This window comes from Salmo salar, chromosome 29 (assembly GCF_965601325.2).
Source record: "Salmo salar chromosome 29, fSalSal1, whole genome shotgun sequence".
Lineage (NCBI taxonomy): Eukaryota > Metazoa > Chordata > Actinopteri > Salmoniformes > Salmonidae > Salmo > Salmo salar.
Genome location: NC_138319.1, coordinates 4585594 through 4608264, shown reverse-complemented (window position 1 = coordinate 4608264; position 22671 = coordinate 4585594). Strand labels below are relative to the sequence as shown.

Sequence of the window (22671 nt, the reverse complement as noted above, 5' to 3'; positions counted from 1 at the left end):
TCTATTGTTTGTTACTATGGCTCGGTAGTATCACACCACCTGCCCTACATACTTCTCGCTTGATGTCCAATGGCCTTTCCCCCTCACCCACGGCCCTACTCTACTACTCTACCGTACCCTACCCTACTCTACTCTACTCTACTCCACTCCTCTATAGTCACACTAGCAAGGATAATAGGGCTTGGAATGTTCAGTCTCCTGCTCCTAGGCTGCAACAGCTGAGTGCTAGCCTGGCCAGGCTTCACACTTTAGCCATGTATTAGGCTACAGAAATAGTATATGGACAGTGTATGGACGGACGATGGAGACAATTTTTTTTGCTGTCCTATCATGATTATTAGCTAGCTAGGCTATCCAAAGTGGTGAGAGCAGAGCAGCAATTGAAACAGCTGATCTGATTCTAGGTGATGGTGATGCCGTGTGCCCAATGGTGTGTGTGTTTGTTCAGACAATCAATGCCACATCAGTACATGCCTGGAAAGCCCCAGGAAGCTGCTCTAATCTTAGCCTCCCAGAGACAACCTCCTCTGTCCTCTCTCTCGCATCAAGTGTCAGTTAGGGGGGAAAATGTCAGAGGAAAGTAACCAAGTGTAAGGGAAAATTAAGAGAAATTCACAGAAAAAAATGACATTGGTGTTCACTCACTGCCCCTGTCTGTCTGTCTGTCTCTCTCAGTGAGATCTGACAGTGAAGAGGGACACTGGACAACATCTTCTGTCACCTATGAGGGTGGAGGGGTTTGAAGGTGTAAAGTAGCTAGGCCTATGTATTTAACTGCTTTTTCAGTGTATGTGGATCTGTATGGTGTTACAGTTAAATCGTTTCCTCTAGAGGTGTTACAGTTAAACCGGTCCCCCGGGAGAGGAAGAGTTGTTTATCCAGGTGTGTGATAGTAATATTGCTATCACAATATTTGGATTGCTGTGTTGCTGGTGTTGTTGTTGTTGTGTTTTTTAGTAACTGGAGCCATCAGGTTTCTCTCAAACTGGCTGACTAAACAAAACCTGTACCAGCTGGAGAGGTATGAAAGGTAGAAAAGAGAAGGAGAGTTCTAGAGCAAGATAAATAAAGGGAGGTGGTGAGAGAAGTGAAGCAGACCAGGCAGTGAGAGGTTGCTGGAGCGAAGGTGCAGGTACTGTACCTCCCAGAGGCTACACCAGATGTTTCCTCTCCTCTACATCTCACTGCCCTGCTAGAACACTCACAGCCACCTTGGCTTTATATAGACAGGCTATAAAAAACAGCCAGACTCCACCCAGTACAACCGATAAAACAATGGAACGATAACATCAGGTCTCGGTATAGACCTGCTTAGTGTTAGGAGCTGGACTTGTGTGTGTGGGGTAAGGGGTGTTGCAAATGTTCATATTCAAATGTAAAGTGCTGGGCTATGTGACTAGGTTGGCCTGTGTGTGTGTGTGTGTGTGTGTGTGTGTGTGTGTGTGTGTGTGTGTGTGTGTGTGTGTGTGTGTGTGTGTGTGTGTGTGTGTGTGTGTGTGTGTGTGTGTGTGTGTGTGTGTGTGTGTGTGTGTGTGTGTGTGTGTATGTGCATATGACTGTCCACTCCCTTGAAGCTTGTCCTTGTTGAGGTCATGTGACACAGTGTGCTCCATCTAGTGCTGATAGCGATGGAGGGTTTTTTACATACCAGGCATGCCTTTTAACAGCTTCATGTAGGCCACAGCACACGCACACTTTCCCCTGCCTGTCTAGCGTAATGAACTGCCATACGGACACGTTCTCCAGCCCGCGTAGCATGATGTACAGTACACACACTTTTGTCCAGCATTGTCCTAGAAGTACACAAACATATACACACACATGCACCTATGCACACAGAGTTTGCCCACCCACCCACCCACCCACACACTGCTCATTCCATTCCCTTACGAGGTGAGCAGCTTATTAAGGTACGCTGTTATTGCTGTGGATGGGGTTGTCTCACCTCTAACGTAAACAGGTAGTGTGTGAGTGTAAACACCTTGGCAGGCAGGGGCATTTCTGAGGAACGTGTCTGAGCTCTGAGTTGTGGAGTAGCCCAGCTAACACCACTTACACCGGTCTACCTGGCCTTATTTAGAAGATCTCTGGAGAGCCAGGCAAACACTACTAGCTGAGGACAAAGATTGTCTATGTGTGGCTGTGGCTCATCTTAATGTTCATTGGGTAGGCCTATGTGGTTTAAAGGTTTTATCTCCAGGTACTAGTAGTCTACAGCTTTTCTTGTATGCGAATTAGGCCTATTCTATGTCTTCTTCAGGTATTTCAGGTTAAACTTAAACACTTTATCAAATAGTTTTCTCATGTTCTGTAATGTTTTTGTATTCCTAACCTAAACAACAAGGATTCTTTCTTCAGTGAGAGGCCATTCCTTTCCGGGAGTTATTGAAAAGTAGGGCCAGGACGATACCAGTATCGTGATCCTCGTTGGTATCGTGGCACGGAAACAAAACACAAAACAGAGTTAAGTTCTTTAAGAAAACAGCCCCAGTGTTGGAAACAAATACCATTATGTTGTCATCCAGAGATGTATTTATTTATTTTCCAAGCTATAGCACACTATTTTACATACAGCATGTTTTTTAAAGGACCAAAAAACTTTGTCTGCTTTGTGTTCTCATTTATGCCTTGGAAGAAATATTGCGATACTGGTATCGTCACAGCCCTATTGAAAAGCCGTTCTCCCATAGAGATATAGATAGAGCATTCATCTTTGTATCTGTACCGTTATAGCGTCTGTGACAGCATGGGCAGCGCCATTGAGCCTATCTCCGGTTTGAAGTAGTCTTTTTTACGATTGGCTGATCCTTCTGATGACCTGGTTGGACATGACTAGAACAGGGTCACTAGGAGAGATCAGGCAATGAAGTTGGAAGTCATACTCAGTTGACAACATTAAAATGGTGGAAGAAGAATTATCTCCATTAACCTCCCTCCCTGATGTACAGTGCCTTGCAAAAGTATTCATCCCCCTTGGCGTTTTTCCTATTTTGTTGCATTACAACCTGTAATTTTATTTGGATTTCATGTAATGGACATACACAAAATAGTCCAAATTGATGAAGTGAAATGAAAAAAATTACTTGTTAGATTCCACACAGGTGGACTTTATTTAAATGTCACATGATCTCAGTATATATACACCTGTTCCTAAAGGCCCCAGAGTCTGCAACACCACTAAGCAAGGGTCACCACCAAGCAAGCAGCACCATGAAGACCAATGAGCTCTCCAAACAGGTCAGGGACAAAGTTGTGGAGAAGTAAGCTCGCATCTGCTACAAGACCATGGTGCTTGCCTACGGAGCTGTGAGGGGAACGGCACCTCCGTACCTTCAGGCTCTGATCAGTCCCTACACCCAAAGAAGGGCACTGTGTTCATCCACCTCTGGCCTGCTCGCTTCCCTACCTCTGCGGAAGCACAGTTCCCGCTCAGCCCAGTCAAAACTGTTCGCTGCTCTGGCACCCCAATGGTGGAACAAGCTCCCTCACGACGCCAGGACAGCGGAGTCAATCACCACCTTCCGGAGACACCTGAAACCACACCTCTTTAAGGAATACCTGGGATAGGATAAAGTAATCCTTCCACTGTTCCACTGGATATCATAAGGTGAATGCACCAATTTGTAAGTCGCTCTGGATAAGAGCGTCTGCTAAATTACGTAAATGTAATGTAAATGTAAGTACAGATCAGGGTTGGGTTATAAAAACATATCCGTAACTTTGAACATCCCACGGAAAGAATATGGCACCACAACAAACCTGCCAAGAGAGGGCTGCCCACCAAAACTCACGGACCAGGCAAGAAGGGCATTAATCAGAGGGGCAAAGCTCCACAGCGGAGATTGGAGTATCTGTCCATAGGACCACTTTAAGCTGTATACTCCACAAAGCTGGGCTTCACGGAAGAGTGGCCAGAAAAAAGCCATTGCTTAAAGAAAAAAATAAGCAAACACATTTGGTGTTCACCAGAAGGCATGTGGGAGACTCCCCAAACATATGGAAGAAGGTACTCTGGTCAGATGAGACTAAAATTATGCTTTTTGGCCATCAAGGAAAACGCTATGTCTGGCGCAAACCCAACACCTCGCAGCACCCCAAGAACACCATCCTGGTGACAGCATCATGCTGTGGGGATGTTTTTCATCAGCAGGGACTGGGAAACTGGTCAGAATTGAAGGAATGATGGATGGTGCTAAATACAGGGAAACTCTTGAGGGAAACCTGTTTCAGTCTTCCAGAGATTTGCAACTGGGACAGATAATCATCTTCCAGCAGGACAATGACCCTAAGCATAGTGCTAAAGCAACACTTGAGTGGTTTAAGGGGAAACATTTAAATGTCTTGGAAAGGCCTAGTCAAAGTCCAGACCTCAATCCAATTGAGAATCTGTGGTATGACTTAAAGATAGCTGTACACCTGCGGAACCCATCCGACTTGAAGGAGCTGGAGCAGTTTTGCCTTGAAGAATGGGCAAAAATCCCAGTGGCTAGATGTGCCAAGCTCATAGAGACATACCCCAAGAGACTTGCAGCTGTAATTGCTGCAAAATGTGGCTCTACAAAGTATTGACTTTGGGTGGTGATTAGTTATGCACGCTTATTTCTTGTTTGTTTCACAATAAAAAATATTTTGCATCTTCAAAGTGGTAGGCATGTTGTGTAAATCAAATGATACAAACCCCCCCAAAAATCTATTTTAATTCCAGGTTGTAAGGCAACAAAATAGGAAAAATTCCAAGGGGGGTGAATACTTTCGCAAGCAGTGCAGTGTAGAGCCCTCAGCCTCAACACACTCTACCTGAAAAGATACTGTAGTAGGAGCATGTGACCTGTGGGGAGACTTATTAGCTTCTATGCTAAAGCTGATTAGCACCATTAAGATGACAAGTCTTTTGTCTTCTCACTTGATGAATATGAGGAGCGCTCTGCTGGTTCTTAGATTTGAATGATTCACTGCTGAAGCCCCCTTGGTGTACGTGTTACTATTATGTCAACGTAGTTTTTTCTCCTTTTTAGGGCTAATATTAAACTTAGAACAGTGATTCAGACTTGTATGATTCTTTCTGTGTTGTGTAGTCATGGAAAGATAACTGATGCTGGATATGACTGCTCTCAGGCTATCTCTGCTGAGTTTGGGGCTCTGATGGCTGGCTACCTGTGGTGAATGGGTGAATGTTAGGCCGAGAATATGCTAAGTCAGGGGTTCTCAAATTGGGGTCGCGGAGGTACTGCAGGGGTCCGCGGCCAGATAAAAAAGTGTTATTACTAACAACAGATTGAACACATTTTAGCCAAGGGATCCATTGAATATGTTTAGAGCGTGTTATACAATGTAATATTATTAATCTACAATATATGTTCTTAACCCTGGACAACATGGGCTTGGGAGGCTCACAGGGACATTTCTATCCATAGTACTCCACCAATTATACATTTTTCAACTACTTCTTGTATTCCCCCAAAATGTTTTTATTTTTACATAAATGCCCTGTAATTTAAGCTCTAAAACTGATACGTTTTCTCTCTCCCTCATGACATTTTTTTTTAGAATTGCAGGATATTATCTTTAAAGCTGCAACAACAGAACATCTCTCTGCCCCATGACAAAATGTGTAGAATTACAGAATTCCTTCAGAGGGCCTGAGATTTTGACCCGGTTTGTCCGGTCATGCACTGCCAAAGTTATAGTCAAACTCCTTGTATGCTATTTCTATCTCACTCGAGTTGTGTTCTCATTATGAGGGGGTCCCTGATGAATTTGCTAACACAGTAAGGGTCCCCTGGCCCAAAAAGTTTAAGAACCTCTGGGCTCAGTAGCAGTAGCAATGCGTAAGTAAAATCACTGGGGAAGCCAAGCCAGAAAAAAAAGCGATAATTGCATTATTTGTTCTACAACCTGTTAGTTCATATGCCTTGCGACCGTGATATTTTTTTATTTGTATTATTTAACCTTTATTTAACTAGGCAAGTCAGTTAAGAACAAATTCTTGTTTTACAATGACGGCCTACCTATATATGCCTATGGCCGAGACAATAAGAAGACACAGTGGCAGAATAAATTCAACCACACCTTTTTTTCATCACAAAACCGGAGAGCAACCTCTGTACGGTGAAGTCCACAAAGCATATTGCAGGTAACAAACAGTTACATGACCTAAAGCATGGTCAAAAAAGTTAATGTTTCCAACATTTTCTGACTTCTAAACAACTATTAATTTAGAACAACGGAGAGTTGCTGCAAGTCGCAAAGAAAACAGGAGCTGCCTCCACTATTCTAGCACCATTTCAAAATCAACATTTCAACATTATCAAATCCCCTATGGTTCATCTAATACAGTGACAACTAAAAGATACCTAAAACAATTTAGTCCAATCTATGTAAGCTAAATATGATGTGGCTGTCCATGGTTCTGATTTGTAGAGAAATACCAATGCCATCCTCTTTTTCATGTTGACGAAATGATTTATGACTCTGTACTTGCTTTTATTTTTTGTTGTCCTAGGCTAACTGGCTAAAATGCTTGCTCGCTAGCCTAACTTCCTTTCATGGGCAACGTTAGGTAGTTAACGTTATCCTTCTACATCTAGCTACATATTGACCTTCCATCCTCTCAGTCCAGGGGCACAATGTATTTTATGGTTGGATCAGAATCGCCGTTATAGTCATTGGCCAGTACGGAGAATTAAGTAAAACTCACAAGTCCAAATCCCTATCTCAATCCATGGCTTATGATAAATATACTTTTTTATTTTTCACAAATCTGAAATTTACTTTGAAGTCCAAAGTGTAGGAATCCAAGTAAAATTTGTTTTTGATATGGTGTCGTAGCAGGAAGATCAGAATACCGTGAACCAAAAGGTTGTGAGTTCAAATCCCAGGTGAGGACAGGTTGAATAATAATTGCTGTATAAATAAACATACACAATGTCATTGTGTGTGTCAAATATATCAGTTGAAAACACTTTGACTGTGTGACGTTCCAGGGACATCCTAACGACTCATTTGTGTTTGCAGGGCATCACCTGTGTAATCTCATGTGAAAAAGATCCACATTTGAAACTTGATGTGAAATATCATCACATGTGAAGTGTTCCAAAACCACATGGTTTCATGTGAAATATTTTTGCAGTAAGAGGCTGATAGAGAGTTCATAAAGTGACTGATCATACATCAGAGGAGGCTGGTAAGAGAATCTATAGGACAACAGGCTAATTTCAATGGCTAGAATGAAATGATACCAAACATATCAAACACATGGAAACAACGTGTTTGACTCTGTTCCACTTATTCCCTTCCAGCCATTACAATGAGCCTAGTCCTCCTATAACTCCTCCCACCAGCCTCTAATGGCCATATTCACAATTCCTGGAACCTTTTGCATTGGTTTAGTCTCGCATTACCACTCTTCCAAGTCTCATTCCTTCAGCAATTTTTTTTGTTCCTTTATTGAACTAGACAAGTCAGTTAAGAACTAGACAAGTCAAGAATAACAAATTCTTATTTTCAATGGCAGCCTAGGAACAGTGGGTTAACTGCCTTGTTCAGGGGCAGAACGACAGATTTTTACCTTGACAGCTCGGGGATTCGGTCCTGCAACCTTCCGGTTACTAGTCCAACGCTCTAACTAGGCTACCTGCCGCCCCAGCTTGTCACGCCCTGACCATAGAGAGCCCTTGGTTCTCTTTGGTGTTTAGGTCAGAGTGTGACTAGGGGGGTGTTCTAGTCATTCTATTTCTATGTTGGTGAGTTGTATGGTTCCCAATTAGAGGCAGATGGTAATCGTTGCCTCTAATTGGGGATCATATTTAGGAAGCCCTTTCTCCCACCTGTTTTGTGGGATATTGTTTCAGTTAGTGCCTATGTGCGCGCTGTACTTCACGGCCGTTGGATGTTTTGTTGTTTTTGTTGTTTCACTGTGAATTAAAATTATGTGGAACTCAACTCACGCTGCGCCTTGGTCCGCTCTGTACGACGATCGTGACAGAATATCCCACCAAGCAAGGACCAAGCAGCGTGTGACGGAGGTAAAGGAGTTTTGGACCTGGGAAGAAATCATGGGAGGACACGAGACCCTTCCTTGGCGAGGACTCAGGAAGGACAGCGACGACGCCAGTGACCGCGGCCACAGAAACCCCAAGATTTTCTTGGGGGGGGGCATGAGGGGTGGTCGGCCGAGCCAAGGAGAGAGCCAGAGTCCGCCTGGGAGTTGATGGAGCAGTGTGAGGAGGGATATCGGAGAATGATGTTGGCTAGGAGTATGCTGCAGCGCAGGCATGCTGAAGAGCGTGACACCAGTCCGGTGCCATCTGCGCTGGCTCCACGCACCAGGCCTCCAGTGAGCCTTCTCAGCCCGGTACGTCCTGTGTTGGTTTCTCGCACTCGCCCTGAAGAGCGGGTCATCAGTCCGGTGCCATCTGTGCCAGCGCCCCGCACTCATCCTGTAGAGCCAGAGACCGTCAGGGAGGCGATGGAGAAGTTGGGAGAGGGAGAGAGGAGAGAGATGTTGTGCAGGTCAGCAGTCTGGTGAGTCCTGTGCCATCTCCCCGCACTCGCCCTGAAGTGCGTGTCATCAGTCCGGTGCCACCTGTGCCGGCTCCACGTACCAGGCCGCCAGTGCGCCTCCCCAGTCCGGTACGTCCTGTGCCATCTCCCCGCACTCGCCCTTAAGAGCGTGTCATCAGTCCGGTGCCACCTGTGCCGGCTCCACGCACCAGGCCTCCAGTGCGTGTCCCCAGCCGGGTACGTCCTGTGCCGGCTCCCCGCACTCGTCCACCAGTGCGTGTGTACAGTCCGGAGTCTCCAGCGACGGTCCACAGCCCGGAACCTCCAGCGACGGTCCACAGCCCAGAGCTTCCGGCGACGGTCAACGGTCCGGAGCTTCCGACAACAGTCAACGGTCCGGAGCTTCCGACGACGGTCAACGGTCCGGAGCTTCCGGCGACGGTCAACGGTCCGGAGCTTCCGGCGACGGTCAACGGTCCGGAGCTTCCGGCGACGGTCAACGGTCCGGAGCTTCCGGCGACGGTCAACGGTCCGGAGCTTCCGGCGACGGTCAACGGCCCGGAGCTTCCTGCGTCGGTGCCATGGCTGGAGCCTTCTTCTGCGCCGGTGCCCAGTCCAGGCAAGGCGTCCAGTCCCGCTCCATGGCCGGAGCCTTCCTCTGCACCGGTGCCCAGTCCAGGCACAGCGTCCAGTCCCGCTCCATGGCCGGAGCCTTCCTCTGCGCCGGTGCCCAGTCCAGGCACGGTGTCCTGTCCAGCTCCAAGGCCGGAGCCTTCCGCTGCGCCGGTGCCCAGTCCAGGCACGGCGTCCAACCCAGCTTCATGGCCGGAGCCTTCCTCTGCACCGGTGCCCAGTCCAGGCACAGCGTCCAGTCCCGCTCCATGGCCGGAGCCTTCCTCTGCACCGGTGCTCAGTCCAGGCACAGCGTCCAGTCCCGATCCATGGCCGGAGCCTTCCTCTGCGCCGGTGCCCAGTCCAGGCACGGTGTCCTGTCCAGCTCCAAGGCCGGAGCCTTCTGCTGCGCCGGTGCCCAGTCCAGGCACGGCGTCCAACCCAGCTTCTTGGCCGGAGCCCTTATCTGCGCCGGTGCCCAGTCCAGGCACGACATCCAATACCGCTCCAAGGCTGGAGCCTTCCTCTGCGCCGATGCCCAGACACAGCTATTGTAGCAAACGTGAGAAAGTCAGAAATCAAGGTTCATATTGGTTAGACCCATGTGTCTTTTTGAAGTGAGGTGAGAAGTTGCCTTTTAATTTAAAAAAAAAGTTTTGTCACCCTAACTGTTTAGGTGACCTTCCTGTCTAGTCCTATCTGGAGTGCATGGTTTTGTTTTAAATAACAGTACCGTTGCCTCAGTCAAGTACAGGGCGTCTCACCTTGAGTCTGCATACTGGGTTTTGAATGGCACGGCTTTGTTTTAGTTTGGTTTGTTTAATTGTTGTGGGTTCTGTGAGGAAAGCAAAGTACCTTGCTCTGCAGCAGACTGTGACGGCGCTGGTTTGTTCTCTTTAGAGGGGGATGCCTGTGGTATTTTCACCATCCGTTGGCTGCCCGGCAGCGCTGTTCTGTGAATTGCTGTGCTGCGTGGCCTTTGTAAAATAAGTGGTGTACCTCTGTGTGTGTGTGTGTGTGTGTGTGTGTGTGTGTGTGTGTGTGTGTGTGTGTGTGTGTGTGTGTGTGTGTGTGTGTGTGTGTGTGTGTGTGTGTGTGTGTGTTTGTGTGTGTGTGTGTGTGTGTGTCTGTGTGTGTGTATAGATGGTGTACTTCAGCGAGAGGAGAGTGTAGCCTAGTGGGTTAAATATAGAAGTGGTGTGAAAGCTGCTCCAGCAGGATGTAGCCTGTCCAATCACACAAACTAAACGCTGCAACAAAGGATCCTGAACGAGTGCAAATGATTTGTTTTGTAGAGTGCGAGAGGGAGAAAGCGCGCACACACACACACACACACACACACACACACACACACACACACACACACACACACACACACACACACACACACACACACACACACACACACACACACACACACACACACACACACACACACACACACACACACACACACACACACGTCTCTTTAAGGCCCAAACACTGTGGAGGTGTTTTGGTTGGACATTCCAGGCATAGTTCAGACAGCATAGTGCAGGATGTGTTGTACTGTAGGTTTCTGCATTCATCTAAAGACTTCCTTTACTCTTGGTTTCCATTTCTTGCCCAGTATTTTCCAATAAGAACCAACAATGTATTGATCTGTGTATTGATTGAATCCACAACTGTTTCACCCCCATTCAGTGCCCACCCAATGTCCTAGGTACAGTAGGTAGGCCGATTGACCATCCGTCACTGAGCTGAGAAAGTAAATCTGTGACATAACATCAGAATATTTAAGTCTGTTGAAATTATCTTAGTATAATGAGGTTACAGGGGCTTGTGAGAGGGCCAATGAGGTGGTGAGGTTATCACAAAAGGATTGTCCCGCCCCGCTCCTGTTTCACAGGCTTTTATTGACTCAGCTTGGCATGTGTCAAAACGGTTTCTGAGTACCGAAGGCGCATGGTACAGTAGGTGACAGTAGGTGTGGGCATTGGCTGGGCAGGGCTGCCATCAGCTTGGTTTTAAATAGGCACTTCACAGAACAAAGCAGAGCAGGCCGAGGATATTCGGGGAAAAAAGGCTTTATCAGACTTGCCCTATCCCCTATACAGTGTACTACTTTTAACCAGGGCCCATATAGTTCTGTCCATATTCCCTGTGTGGTGCACTATACACCTGTATGCTGTATAGTGCACCATACAGGGAATAGGGTGCCATTATTCGGGACACACAATTTAAAAGGGTTGGTCTGATACCTGACTGGTGGCCACTACACCAGAGAGGAGCGGATGTAACTGTTGTGTAATGGTAGACCAGTCTAGGGAGTAGTCAGAGTTTTACTGACTGCTCTGTTCTGTTCTTAAAGAACAGGCTTTCATTCACACACCCATGTTAGGTGGTCTCTTCACCTCCTGCACTAGGTAGTTTGTGAGAAACACCAATGTATGCATTGGGACCAGAGAACTGGATGTCTTTCCAGATAAGCTGTGAAAATGTGGTTGACTTTTGGCTTAGGTTTACATCATCTGTATAGCCTAACTAGTTATTCTCAGTGGAACGTATTTTCTACTTGTTCTGTATTTGGCAATTTGGTTCTGGGTGCCAAGATTAGAGGAAATGAATGTAAAAATGTTCCTCTTTGAAGTTCCAAGTTAAAGGGTGGTAGAGGTTTCTCCTCCCCTCAGATGAGTTGCAATAGAGTCATGTCGTGTGTTGGTGTCTGTGTAACCGATGTGAAATGGCTAGTTAGTTAGCGGTGGTGCGCGCTAATAGCATTTCAATCGGTGACGTCACTCGCTCTGAGACTTGAAGTAGGGTTTCCCCTTGCGTCGCTTTTGTGGCGCGATGGGTAACGATGCTTCGTGGGTGTCAGTCGATGATGTGTGCAAGGGTCCCTGGTTCGAGCCCAGGTTAGGGCGAAGAGAGGGACGGAACCTACACTGTTACATCTGTTAGTGCGCTAGTGCTAATGAACACAGCTGTCTAAACAGGTCAGGCTGACGGAGAGTGGAGAGGAGGGAGAGGGACCTCTGTTCTTGCTTTGTTTTCCCTAGGTGTTGCTTACCTACCGCTGTTAGAAACACACTATTGTGGCCCAGAGGAATTCACTTCCTATCCAGCTAATGGTCAGTGCTAAGCACCATCCTTTTACTCTTGTCAGTTCTGAGGTGAAGCGAACAAACATGGCTGTGATGATGATTTTTTTTCTCTCACTACCAGCAACCCCTTTCACTTTTATCTATCCATCAAACGACTTTGTGGTGGCTCTGGCTTGCCGTTTTGTCATTTCTCTGACACATCTCAATCCACTCTCAGTGATGCTCCTGTACGTGTTTTTATTGCTGACTTTGCACCTGTACCTCTGACTGTATGGCTCTTGTTTCAGATTGAAGAGTCACTCAGCACTGGTGCTACTACTCCAGCCAGAGGGTCCATACATCACTGGACTCAGCCTGACAGGAGTGTGGGGGTTGGGGGTGGGGAGATAAAGAGAGGGAGAACAGAGAGATGATAGACAGAGAGATGAGTCTCCTGATGATACTGTAGCTGTGGAATTCTTCAGATGCAGAGCCGTGTTGACCCTGGGAACACACTCCATATAATGGCCTCCCTCCATCCCTCTCTTCCTGAGCTGTGTGTGTGCCTATGGGGAGTCTCTGTGAATATCAACCATGTGTACTCTATGCAGAAAACAAACCTCCCCGTGATTCTCAGCTCTGCAGAACTATTCTTACAGAAGATCATTCCCCAGCCACAGGCTGCTGCATCTCCACATTATCATCATCCACCACTATGCTCCAGAAGGGGAGTGAGAGAGAGAGAGACAGAGAGAGAGAGAGAGAGGGAGAAAGATGGAGTGGGGTTAGGAAAGAGAGAACCACCAAATCAGCTTAATGTAAATGTGGGCGATAAGGCCAGAGAGTGTGGGCTGGGGAGGGAGTGTGTGTGGGTGGTTTTGTAGTGTGTGTGATGTGTGTGATCTCTGTTTTGGTGCTGCAGCTTGAGCCCACTGCTGACTGGGCGCCTCTCAGAGGAGAATTGATTTGGCCTGAGAGAGGCACAGTGCTGAGAGCTGGGGAAAAAGAGATGGAAAGAGAGAGTGAGAGATAGGGAGGGAGAGAGAGGGGGTGACCACAGGTGGAATAGAGAGAGAGAGATGAAGAAACAGGTTGAAATGAAAAGAGACGAGAGGCAGTATGAAGTATGATTACTCCCATGACTGTAAAGCTCAATAGCACACACACTAGTGATGCACGTGTTGACATATAACCTGCAGTCCCAGCGGTTATATCTGAGGTGCGGGTGGATTAAGGGTCATTAGCTATTGTGTGGGCGAAGGGTGGGTGGGTAACGGTTGAATAAAGAAAAAACAATACCTTAATAAATCTAAATGTATCATTCTTGTTTTTCTTTCATTATTTTAGGCTATCTGGCATTAGTGCATAAGCCTAAGCTTTAGGGCCTAACTGTACGCGCACCAAAAGGTTTTTGGAACGGGCAGAAAGTTAAAGTTGATCCACGGAGGCAAAAAGGACAATGTCGGAGTTTAATTAAATCAGAGAAAAGCAGCGAAATAGATTTTTGACAAAAGGAGGGACAGAAAAGTAATGTTTGGGAATGTTTTAGTGAAGTGGTAAAAGAGAATGTTGTGTGATGATTGTGAGGTGCTATACAAATTCAACAGTCACAAGACCGGGATTTCAAATAGGCCTATGGCACGTCAAGAGAACTGTAGCCTACTGTTCAGATGGGTTTAATGGAAACTGATATTTGGACTTAACCTCTCACATACCTTTAATATTAACTCCTTGAGACAGTGCAGTAATATCTAACAAGTAATCTAACAACTTATCAACAACTTCCTAATACATACAAATCTAAAGGGGTGAATGAGAATATGTACATATAAATATATGGATGAGCGATGGCCGAGTGGCATAAGCAAAGTGCAATAGAAGGTATAAAATACAGTATATACCTATGATATGAGTAATGTAAGATATGTAAACATTATTAAAGTGGCATTTAAGGTGGCATTGTTGAAAGTGACTAGTGATCCATTTATTAAAGTGGCCAGTGATTGGGTCTCAATGTAGGCAGCAGCCTCTCTGAGTTAGTGATTGCTGTTTAGTAGTCTGATGGCCTTGAGAGAGAAGCTGTTTGTCAGTCTCTTAGTCCCAGCTTTGATGCACCTGTACTGACCTCTCCTTCTGGATGGTAGCGGTGTGAACAGGCAGTGGCTCGGGTGGTTGTTGTCCTTGATGATCTTTTTGGCCTTCCTGTGACATCGGGTGCTGTAGGTGTCATGGAGGGCAGGTAGTTTGCCCCCGGTGATGCGTTGTGCAGACCGCACCACCCTCTGGAGAGCCTTGTGATTGAGGGCGGAGCAGTTGCCATACCAAGCTGTGATACAGCCCGACAGGATGCTCTCGATTGTGCATCTGTAAAAGTTTGTCAGGGTTTTGGGTGACAAGCCAAATTTCTTCAGCCTCCTGAGGTTGAAGAGGCGCTACTGTGCCTTCTTCACCACACTGTCTGTGTGGGTGGACCATTTCAGTTTATCTGTGATGTGTTCGCCGAGGAATTTAAAACTTAGCACCTTCTCCACTGCTGTCCCTTCGATGTGGATAGGGGGGTGCTCCTTCTGCTGTCTCCTTTGTTTTGTTGACGTTGAGTGAGAGGTTGTTTTCCTGACACCACACTCCGAGTGCCCTCACCTCCTCCATGTAGGCTGTCTCATCGTTGTTGGTAATCAAACCCACTACTGTTGTGTCGTCTGTAAACTTGATGATTGAGTTGGAGGCGTGCATGGCCACGCAGTCGTGGGTGAACAGGGAGTACAGGAGGGGGCTCTCCCCAGTGTTTAGGGTCAGCGAAGTGGAGATGTTGCTTCCTACCTTCACCACCTGGGGGCGGCCCTTCAGAAAGACCAGGACCCAATTGCACAGGGCGGGGTTGAGACCCAGGGCCTCCAGCTTGATGATGAGCTTGGAGGGTACTATGGTGTTGACTGCTGAGCTGTAGTCAATGAACAGCATTCTTACATAGGTATTCCTCTTGTCCAGATGGGATAGGGCAGTGTGCAGTGTGATGGCGATTGCATTGCATCGTCTTTGGACCTGTTGGGGCGGTATGCAAACTGAAGTGGGTTTAGGGTGGCCGGTAAGGTGGAGGTGATATGATCCTTGACTAGTCTCTCAAAGCACTTCAAGAAGGCAAAGATAACTGAAATAAACGACTACCGCCACGTAGAACTCACTTCTGTCAAGAAGTGAGTTCTACGTGGCGGTAGTCGTTTATTTCAGTTATCTTTGCCTTCTTGGGTACAGGAACAAAGGTGGCCATCTTGAAGTATGTGGGGACAGCAGACTGGGATAGGGAGCGATTGAATATGTCTGTAAACACACCAGCCAGCTGGTCTGTGCATGCTCTGAGGATGTGGCTAGGGATGTCGTCTGGGCCAGCAGCCTTGCGAGGGTTAACATGTTTAAATGTTTTACTCACATCAGCCACGGAGGAGAAGGGGGGGGGGCACTGTCCTTGTAGTGGGCCGCGACGGTGGCACTGTATTATCCTCAAAGCGGGCAAAGAAGGTGTTTAGTTTGTCTGGAAGTGTGACGTCAGTGTCCATGACGTGGCTGGTTTTCTTTTTGTAGTCTGTGATTTCCTGTAGACCCTGCCACATATGTCTCGTGTCTGAGCCGTTGAATTGCGACTCTACTTTGTCCCTGTACCGGCATTTTGCTTGTTGGATTACCTTGAGGAGGGAATAACTACACTGTTTATATTCAGCCATATTTTCAGACTTCTTTTCATGGTTAAATGCGGTGGTTCGCACTTTCAGTTTTGCGCGAATGCCGCCATCCATCCACGGTTTCATCATCAATTTCATCATCATAAAAGCTGATATTATTTTAACCACTTAAAATATGCATTTAAGCCGAACTGAAATCTTATCAGAAACATGTTGGTTTGTTTTCACGACTTTCTATTTCCTTACAACCGGTAACACTGATGTCATTTGAAAATGTTGCACATAACAATTTTTTTTTGTTATTGCATTTTATTCCCGATCCCTTAACACCTTTGCTCTGTGTAAGAAGCAGAGATGACAGAGAACTTTACCGCTGTCAACTAGATTGAAGCATTCAATTCTATCGATTTATTACATTGTGGTGAGCAAGGGTTTATTTAGTCTTCTAGGGCAACATTTTATGACAGATGAGAAACTGCATGTATCTAATTATAGACAAGTTGACTAACAAATAGCCTATCTAAATGTTGGAAATTATAAGCAGAAACATATCTAAATCAGGCAAAAAAATTCTGTCAAAAAATTGAAATTGACTGTAGCCTATAGAGCATTTTCTATATTAGCGGGTTAGGGTCAGGTGCGGGCCTCAGATTTTCACTTTATTACATATAGTCGGGTAGTTGCTGATAGATTATTAGCAATTGCGGGCGGGTGCGGGTGCGGGTGAACAAACAGCTGACCCGCGCACAACTTGCGCACTCGCAAGCAACCACACACACCTGCTGTAGAGCATCAGTGTTATGTATGTCTCTAATAATCACTTCTGTAGACTGAGGCTCTCCTAGCGCTCTAACCCTGTAGCACACACACACACACACACACACACACACACACACACACACACACACACACACACACACACACACACACACACACACACACACACACACACACACACACACACACACACACACACACACACACACACACAGACAGAGAGACCCTTACACATCTCACTCTGCCAGTAATAATGTAGAGGTAAAGATGTACACATTGATGGGGGAGGGGAGAGTTCAAGGTTTAATATGGAGGCAGCCTTGGATTAGATTGTTGACTATAGGCTATTTATATAGGCTATTGGCTATTAGTAAGCACATGAGTCCCAATATATGAATCTTTCCCTTTACTGTACATCCTCGTATGGGTCTGAACACTTCATTACATATTTATAACCCATACATATCATATTCATAAGCAGTACATAACCATTTCACAGAGCACTCTGTTCTCCTGCTGTATAATAGTATGTCAGTGTGCTATGCTAGGCTAGGCTAGCACATACCTTAGCATACCACAGATAATTAGACTTTAGGCTGCTACACAGAATCAAACCCATTTCCCTTATCTCCCATTCCACTGTGTAAACTAACACTGAAATGGAATGGAGGTCACTGGCTATGGGCACCTCCAGGAGAAAAATACTGAATTTAGAGAGGTGGTTTGAGAAAAGCCGTTCTGTGTCGAGAAGATACCATTCAGGAGTGCTCTGTTTCCTTGGTTGTTAGTAATGACGTGCTTTGGCTTTAGCCTATATTTGATTTGTTTGCATATTTTCTGTCTAGATTTGGCTAATCTGCTGGCATAATTGATTATATTCCAAGACTGGAGACTAAGGATGTTAATGATTAACCGTTAATCGGTTAGCTGCCGAAAATACATTTGACCGGTCATGCTTATCGGTCTATAGATTTTCATCTCTGTCACATTTGGAACTGCTGGCATTAGGTGCTCTGTTTAGAACTGTGTTTTCCGCAAACTACATTTTGGCAAATGTTTGAAAAAGATTACGTTTTATTAGCTGCTACATTACAGGAGTTGCATGTTTAATAACAGGCTAATAACGCCTTTTGACTAAGACGATAGGCTTGCTATTGTTGCATGTTTCCATTAATAAGCTCTTCATGAAAAATGTCTGGTCCGTGTATGCATGTACTGTATGTATCAGAGAGGAAGAGGCGAAGTGAGAGGTTTCACTCTCGCCAATATATGTCCAAGATATGTCCAATGAGTTTCTATGGGCTTATTTTGGGCCTAAGCTTGTTTCCTGCCTTCAGACAACTCCCATTGTTAGGGCAGAAACATAAGCATCTCGTCATTATATGAAGATCTCTGATAGTATTTTCTGTTGGTCACGTCATTATACTGTTTGGGAAGAAATATAACCGTTTGTTGACTGGTTGATGATGGTCAGTTAGATGGGAGCACAATTGACCAAAATGTGCATCCCTACTGGGGACCATTCTCTCATCCAATACAGCACCTTCCATCTTCATTGTCTTAAATCGCGTCTCACTTCTATCATATTAATGGTTGATAGACAGTGAAATGACCAACCCCTCTCCTCTCTCTCCGCCCGCAGTAACCAACTACAGTAACGTGGTGAAGGCCCCAGGCTCAGATTCAGATGATGAGGACAAGCTGCACATCATGGAGGAGGACGGGAGTCTGGCAGACGGGGCTGACTGTGACAGCAACGTACCCAGTGAAGATCACAACGGAGACCGCTGGGATGAAGGTGATGGTCTCACACACACACACACACACACAGTGGGACACGCACGCAGACAGATCTGTCTCTCTCTCCATGTCTGTTTTTCTGTGTGCTTTTTGCTGAGCGTTTACTGTAGTACCGATTTACAGATTTTTCCTTGCACTGAACTCAGTAAAGGTGATGTCAGTTAAGAATACCTAGTACCTTGACTGGGCTCTACCTGCGTGTAACTGTGATACAGTGAAAGGAAACAGGTACTACAGGCTGCAGGGTTAACTCTAAGACAGGAGTCCTGGTATTTAAACAGGACCATGCCACCAGGGTAGAGACCTTCAGCTTTCTAAAATAGACCTGCCATGGTGAGAGCTTTATGTTGCTAGTGGGCATTGGAGTGCTGTACCGCGCTGTGACTGAACTAAGCTTACCTTACGCACATACTCACACAAACAGTATACCGTAAATTCCGGACTATAAGCCGCAACTTTTTTCCCACGCTTTGAACATCACGGCTTAAACAATGACGCGGCTAATATATGGATTTTTCCCGCTTTCAATTTTTTTTTTCCAAAAAAGCACATTCTGTGACGTGCTCAGTTTTTTGGCGGCATGAAGCTTTCATTAGACCAATGAAATTGCCAAACGGGTTAAGGTCAAACAACTTTTTTGTTTACTGTTTAGATTAAATCGAGCGCTCTCAAACTTCCCATCCTTCTGATTACGGTAGTCATTTTGTCACCCTCATCATGGCAAAGACACAGAGAAATGCATATGATGCAGCTTTCAAGTTAAAGGCGATTGATCTGGCTGTTGGAAAAGGAAATAGAGCTGCTGCACGGGAGCTTGGTCTTAATGAGTCGATGATAAGACGTTGGAAACAGCAGAGTGAGGAATTGACTCAGTGCAAAAAGACAACTAAAGCTTACTGCAAATGTTTTATTTTTTGTTACAAGCCGTGTTTCGTTAAAGCCTATTTATATTTGTTACAAGCCGTGTAAAGTTCATTTGTTTCAATGTACCAGTAGGCACCTGCGGCTTATAGACATGTGCGGCTTATTTATGTTCAAAATAATAATTTTTTCAAAATTCAGTGGGTGCGGCTTATATTCAGGTGCGCTTAATAGTCCGGAAATTACGGTATACACACGCACAAACCTGCATACGCACACACACACAAACACGTGAAATTGACATCACCGCGGGAAGGGTCTGATGCCACGTCCCAAAACACAACAATGTGAGGTGTTATTAAAGGATGTTAACATTTCAATAGCTGTACCAAGGCAATCTCGCATAGAGAATTAGCTCATGGTGTGTGTGTTTTTTTTTCTTCTCTTTATGGGGACCAGAAGTCCTCACAAGGATAGTGAAACAAGTAAAATTCAGGCAAGTAGGGACATTTTGCCTGTCCCCACAAGGAAAAAGGCTATTTTAGGCTTAGGGGTTACAAGTAGGTTTAGGGTTAGGGTTACAATTAGGGTTAGGGGTCCGGGTTAAGGTTAGGGTTCGCTTAAAGGTTAGGTTTGGGAAAATAGGATTTTGAATGGGAATTAATTGTTTGGTCCCCAAGAAAGTATTCAGACCCCTAGACTTTTTCCCCAAAAAACTACAGCCTTATTCTAAAATGGATTAAATATTTTTTTTCCTTCATCAATCTACACACTATACCCCATAATGCCAAAGCAAAAACATTTTTGCAAATGTATATAAAAAAACTATGACATTTACATAAGTATTCAAACCCTTTAGTCAATACTTTGTTGAAGCACCTTTGGCAGTGATTACAGCCTCAAGTCTTTTTGGGTATGACGCTACAAGCTTCGCACACCTGTATTTTGGGAGTTTCTTCCATTCTTCTCTGCAGATCCTCTCAAGCTCTGTCAGGTTGGATGGGGATCGTTGCTGCACAGCTATTTTCAGTTTTCGGGTTCAAGTCCGGGCCACTCAAGGACTTTCAGAGAGGACTTTCATTGACTTGGCTGTGTGCTTAGGGTCGTTGTTCTTTTGGAAGGTGAACCGTTGCCCCAGTCTGAGGTCCTGAGCACTCTGGAGCAGGTTTTCATCAAGGATCTCTCTGTACTTTGCTTGTTCATCTTTCCCACGATCCTGACTAGTCTCCCAGTCCCTGCCACTGAAAAACATCCCCAAGGCATGATGCTGCCACCACGATGCTTCATTGTAGGGTTGGTGCCATGTTTCCTCAAGACGTGACACTTGGCATTCAGGCCAAAGAGTTTAATCTTGGTTTCATCAGACCAGAGAATCTTGTTTGTCATGGTCTGAGAGTCCTTCAGGTGCCTTTTGGCAAACTCCAAGCGGGCTGTTATGTGCCTTTTACCGAGGAGTGGCTTCCGTCTGGCCACTCAACCATAAAGTCCTGATTGGTGGAGTGCTGCAGAGATGGGAGAACCTTCCAGAAGGACAACCATCTCCACAGAGTAACTCTGGAGCTCTGTCAGAGTGACCATCGGGTAGTTGGTCACCTCCCTGACCAGGGCCCTTCTCCCCCTATTGTTCAGTTTGGCCAGGCAGCCAGCTCTAGGAAGAGTCTTGGTGGTTCCAAACTTCTTCCATTTAAGAATGATGGAGGCCACTGGGTTCTTGGGGACCTTCAATGCTGCAGAAATATTTTGGTACCCTTCCCCAGATCTGTGCCTCGCCGCAGTCCTGTCTCGGAGCTCTACGAACATATCCTTCGACCTCATGGCTTGGTTTTTGCTCTCACATGCACTGTCAACTGTGGGACCTTTATATAGACAGGTGTGTGCCTTTCCAAATCATGTCCAATCAATTGAATTTACCACAGATGGACTCCAAGTTGTAGAAACATCTCAATGGTGATCAATGGAAACAGGATGCACCTGAGCTCAATTTTGAGTGTCATAGCAAAAGGTCTGAATACTTATGTAAATAAGGTATTTCTGTTTTTTATTTTCAATACATTTCTAAAAATGTATTAATACAATTTCTAAAAACCCGTTTTCGCTTTGTTCATAATGGGATATTGTGTGTAGATTGAGGACATTTTTTTATTTAATCAATTTTAGAGTAAGGTTGTAACGTAACAAAATGTGGAAAAATGTATACATTCTGAATGCATTGTACATGCAATGTAACAGGTCATTTGCAGGGCTGTTTTTGATTTGGATCGTTGATTATATTGTATGGAGCTGGTTCAGATTGCCCAGTGTCTTAGCTATGGTATTTGCAGTGGATGACGTTTACTAAGTATGTTAGCTAGTGGATGACATGGAAGGGACAGGTTATTTGACACAGTGTGATGTGACAGAGTTGTGTTTAGATTATGGTGACTATGTATGTAAACAGACTTATAGAACAGAATGTTCTTCATGGTTAGATAGATGAGTTTGGTAATCAGTATAGCTGCCAATACAGAACAGATTTGAGCATTTATTTTTGTGGACTGCCTGTGATGCAGACAGTTTCAAGCTCTCAACAGCTGTCTCACACCTGACTGACATACTGTAGCCTACTCTCCAGACAGATCCTGCTGTCATTGACATCACTATTATGCCATATCCACCCCTGTCCATCTGCATGCTCCCTCTTAAAGGGGAAGTTGGGGAAGAATGTCATTGGTCGCTGAGAACATTAAACACTTCAAAAGCATGAGTTAAGGTTTTAGAAAGCTGGCTGCTGGCCAGATCCATGCCTGATCAGGCACATTCCTTCTCCCTTCCTCCCTCCTAATTCTCTCTCTCTCTCTTTCCCTGCTCCTCGTCCTCCACTCTCTCTCCTTGTCCCTCTGACTCTCTCTTTTTCTTTCTCTCTCTAATAAACGCCAGCTCTGTGGGAATAAACTGATGAAACATAATGCAAGTCTCAGCCCTTTTCCTTTTAAAACAAACACACCTCCACACTCATCCTCCTTCTCTCTCTCTCTGTCCCCATTGCTTTTCTCTCTGGAAAACAGTTGTCGGTACTCTAGGTCGGCGTAACCATTGAAAGCTGCAGCCACCCACTAATCTTTCCCTTACCCTGGCTGCTTGTGGCGCTCGCTCAAATTAAAGCATTGACGTGGTTTTCACTCTGCTGCAGTCCCTCGCTCCCTCCCTCCGTTTTCCCCCTCTCTTCCTGAATCATTCCTCCTGATCATATGGTATCACTGGCCCCCTGCTCACTGTCATTACTCATTTAGTTCTAAATGAATATCCACTGTAGTAAAGCCACAGCCCTTGGAGTAAAGCATTGCCTTACCCACCACTTCAGTGAAGAGGCCGGATGATTCTATGTACCAAGGAGAGGTGAA

General features: G+C 45.6%; 1 protein-coding gene across 2 annotated transcripts in view; it reads left to right on the top strand.

The window, feature by feature from the left end:
* Positions 1 to 22671, top strand: part of LOC106590043 (zinc finger E-box-binding homeobox 1) — an 86535-nt gene that overhangs the window by 41113 nt on the left and 22751 nt on the right. For both annotated transcript variants that reach the window (XM_014180546.3, XM_014180545.3), the window contains exon 2: positions 18273 to 18428. In XM_014180546.3, the coding sequence (XP_014036021.3) occupies positions 18273 to 18428 (156 nt within the window). The remainder of the gene's footprint in view (positions 1 to 18272; positions 18429 to 22671) is intronic.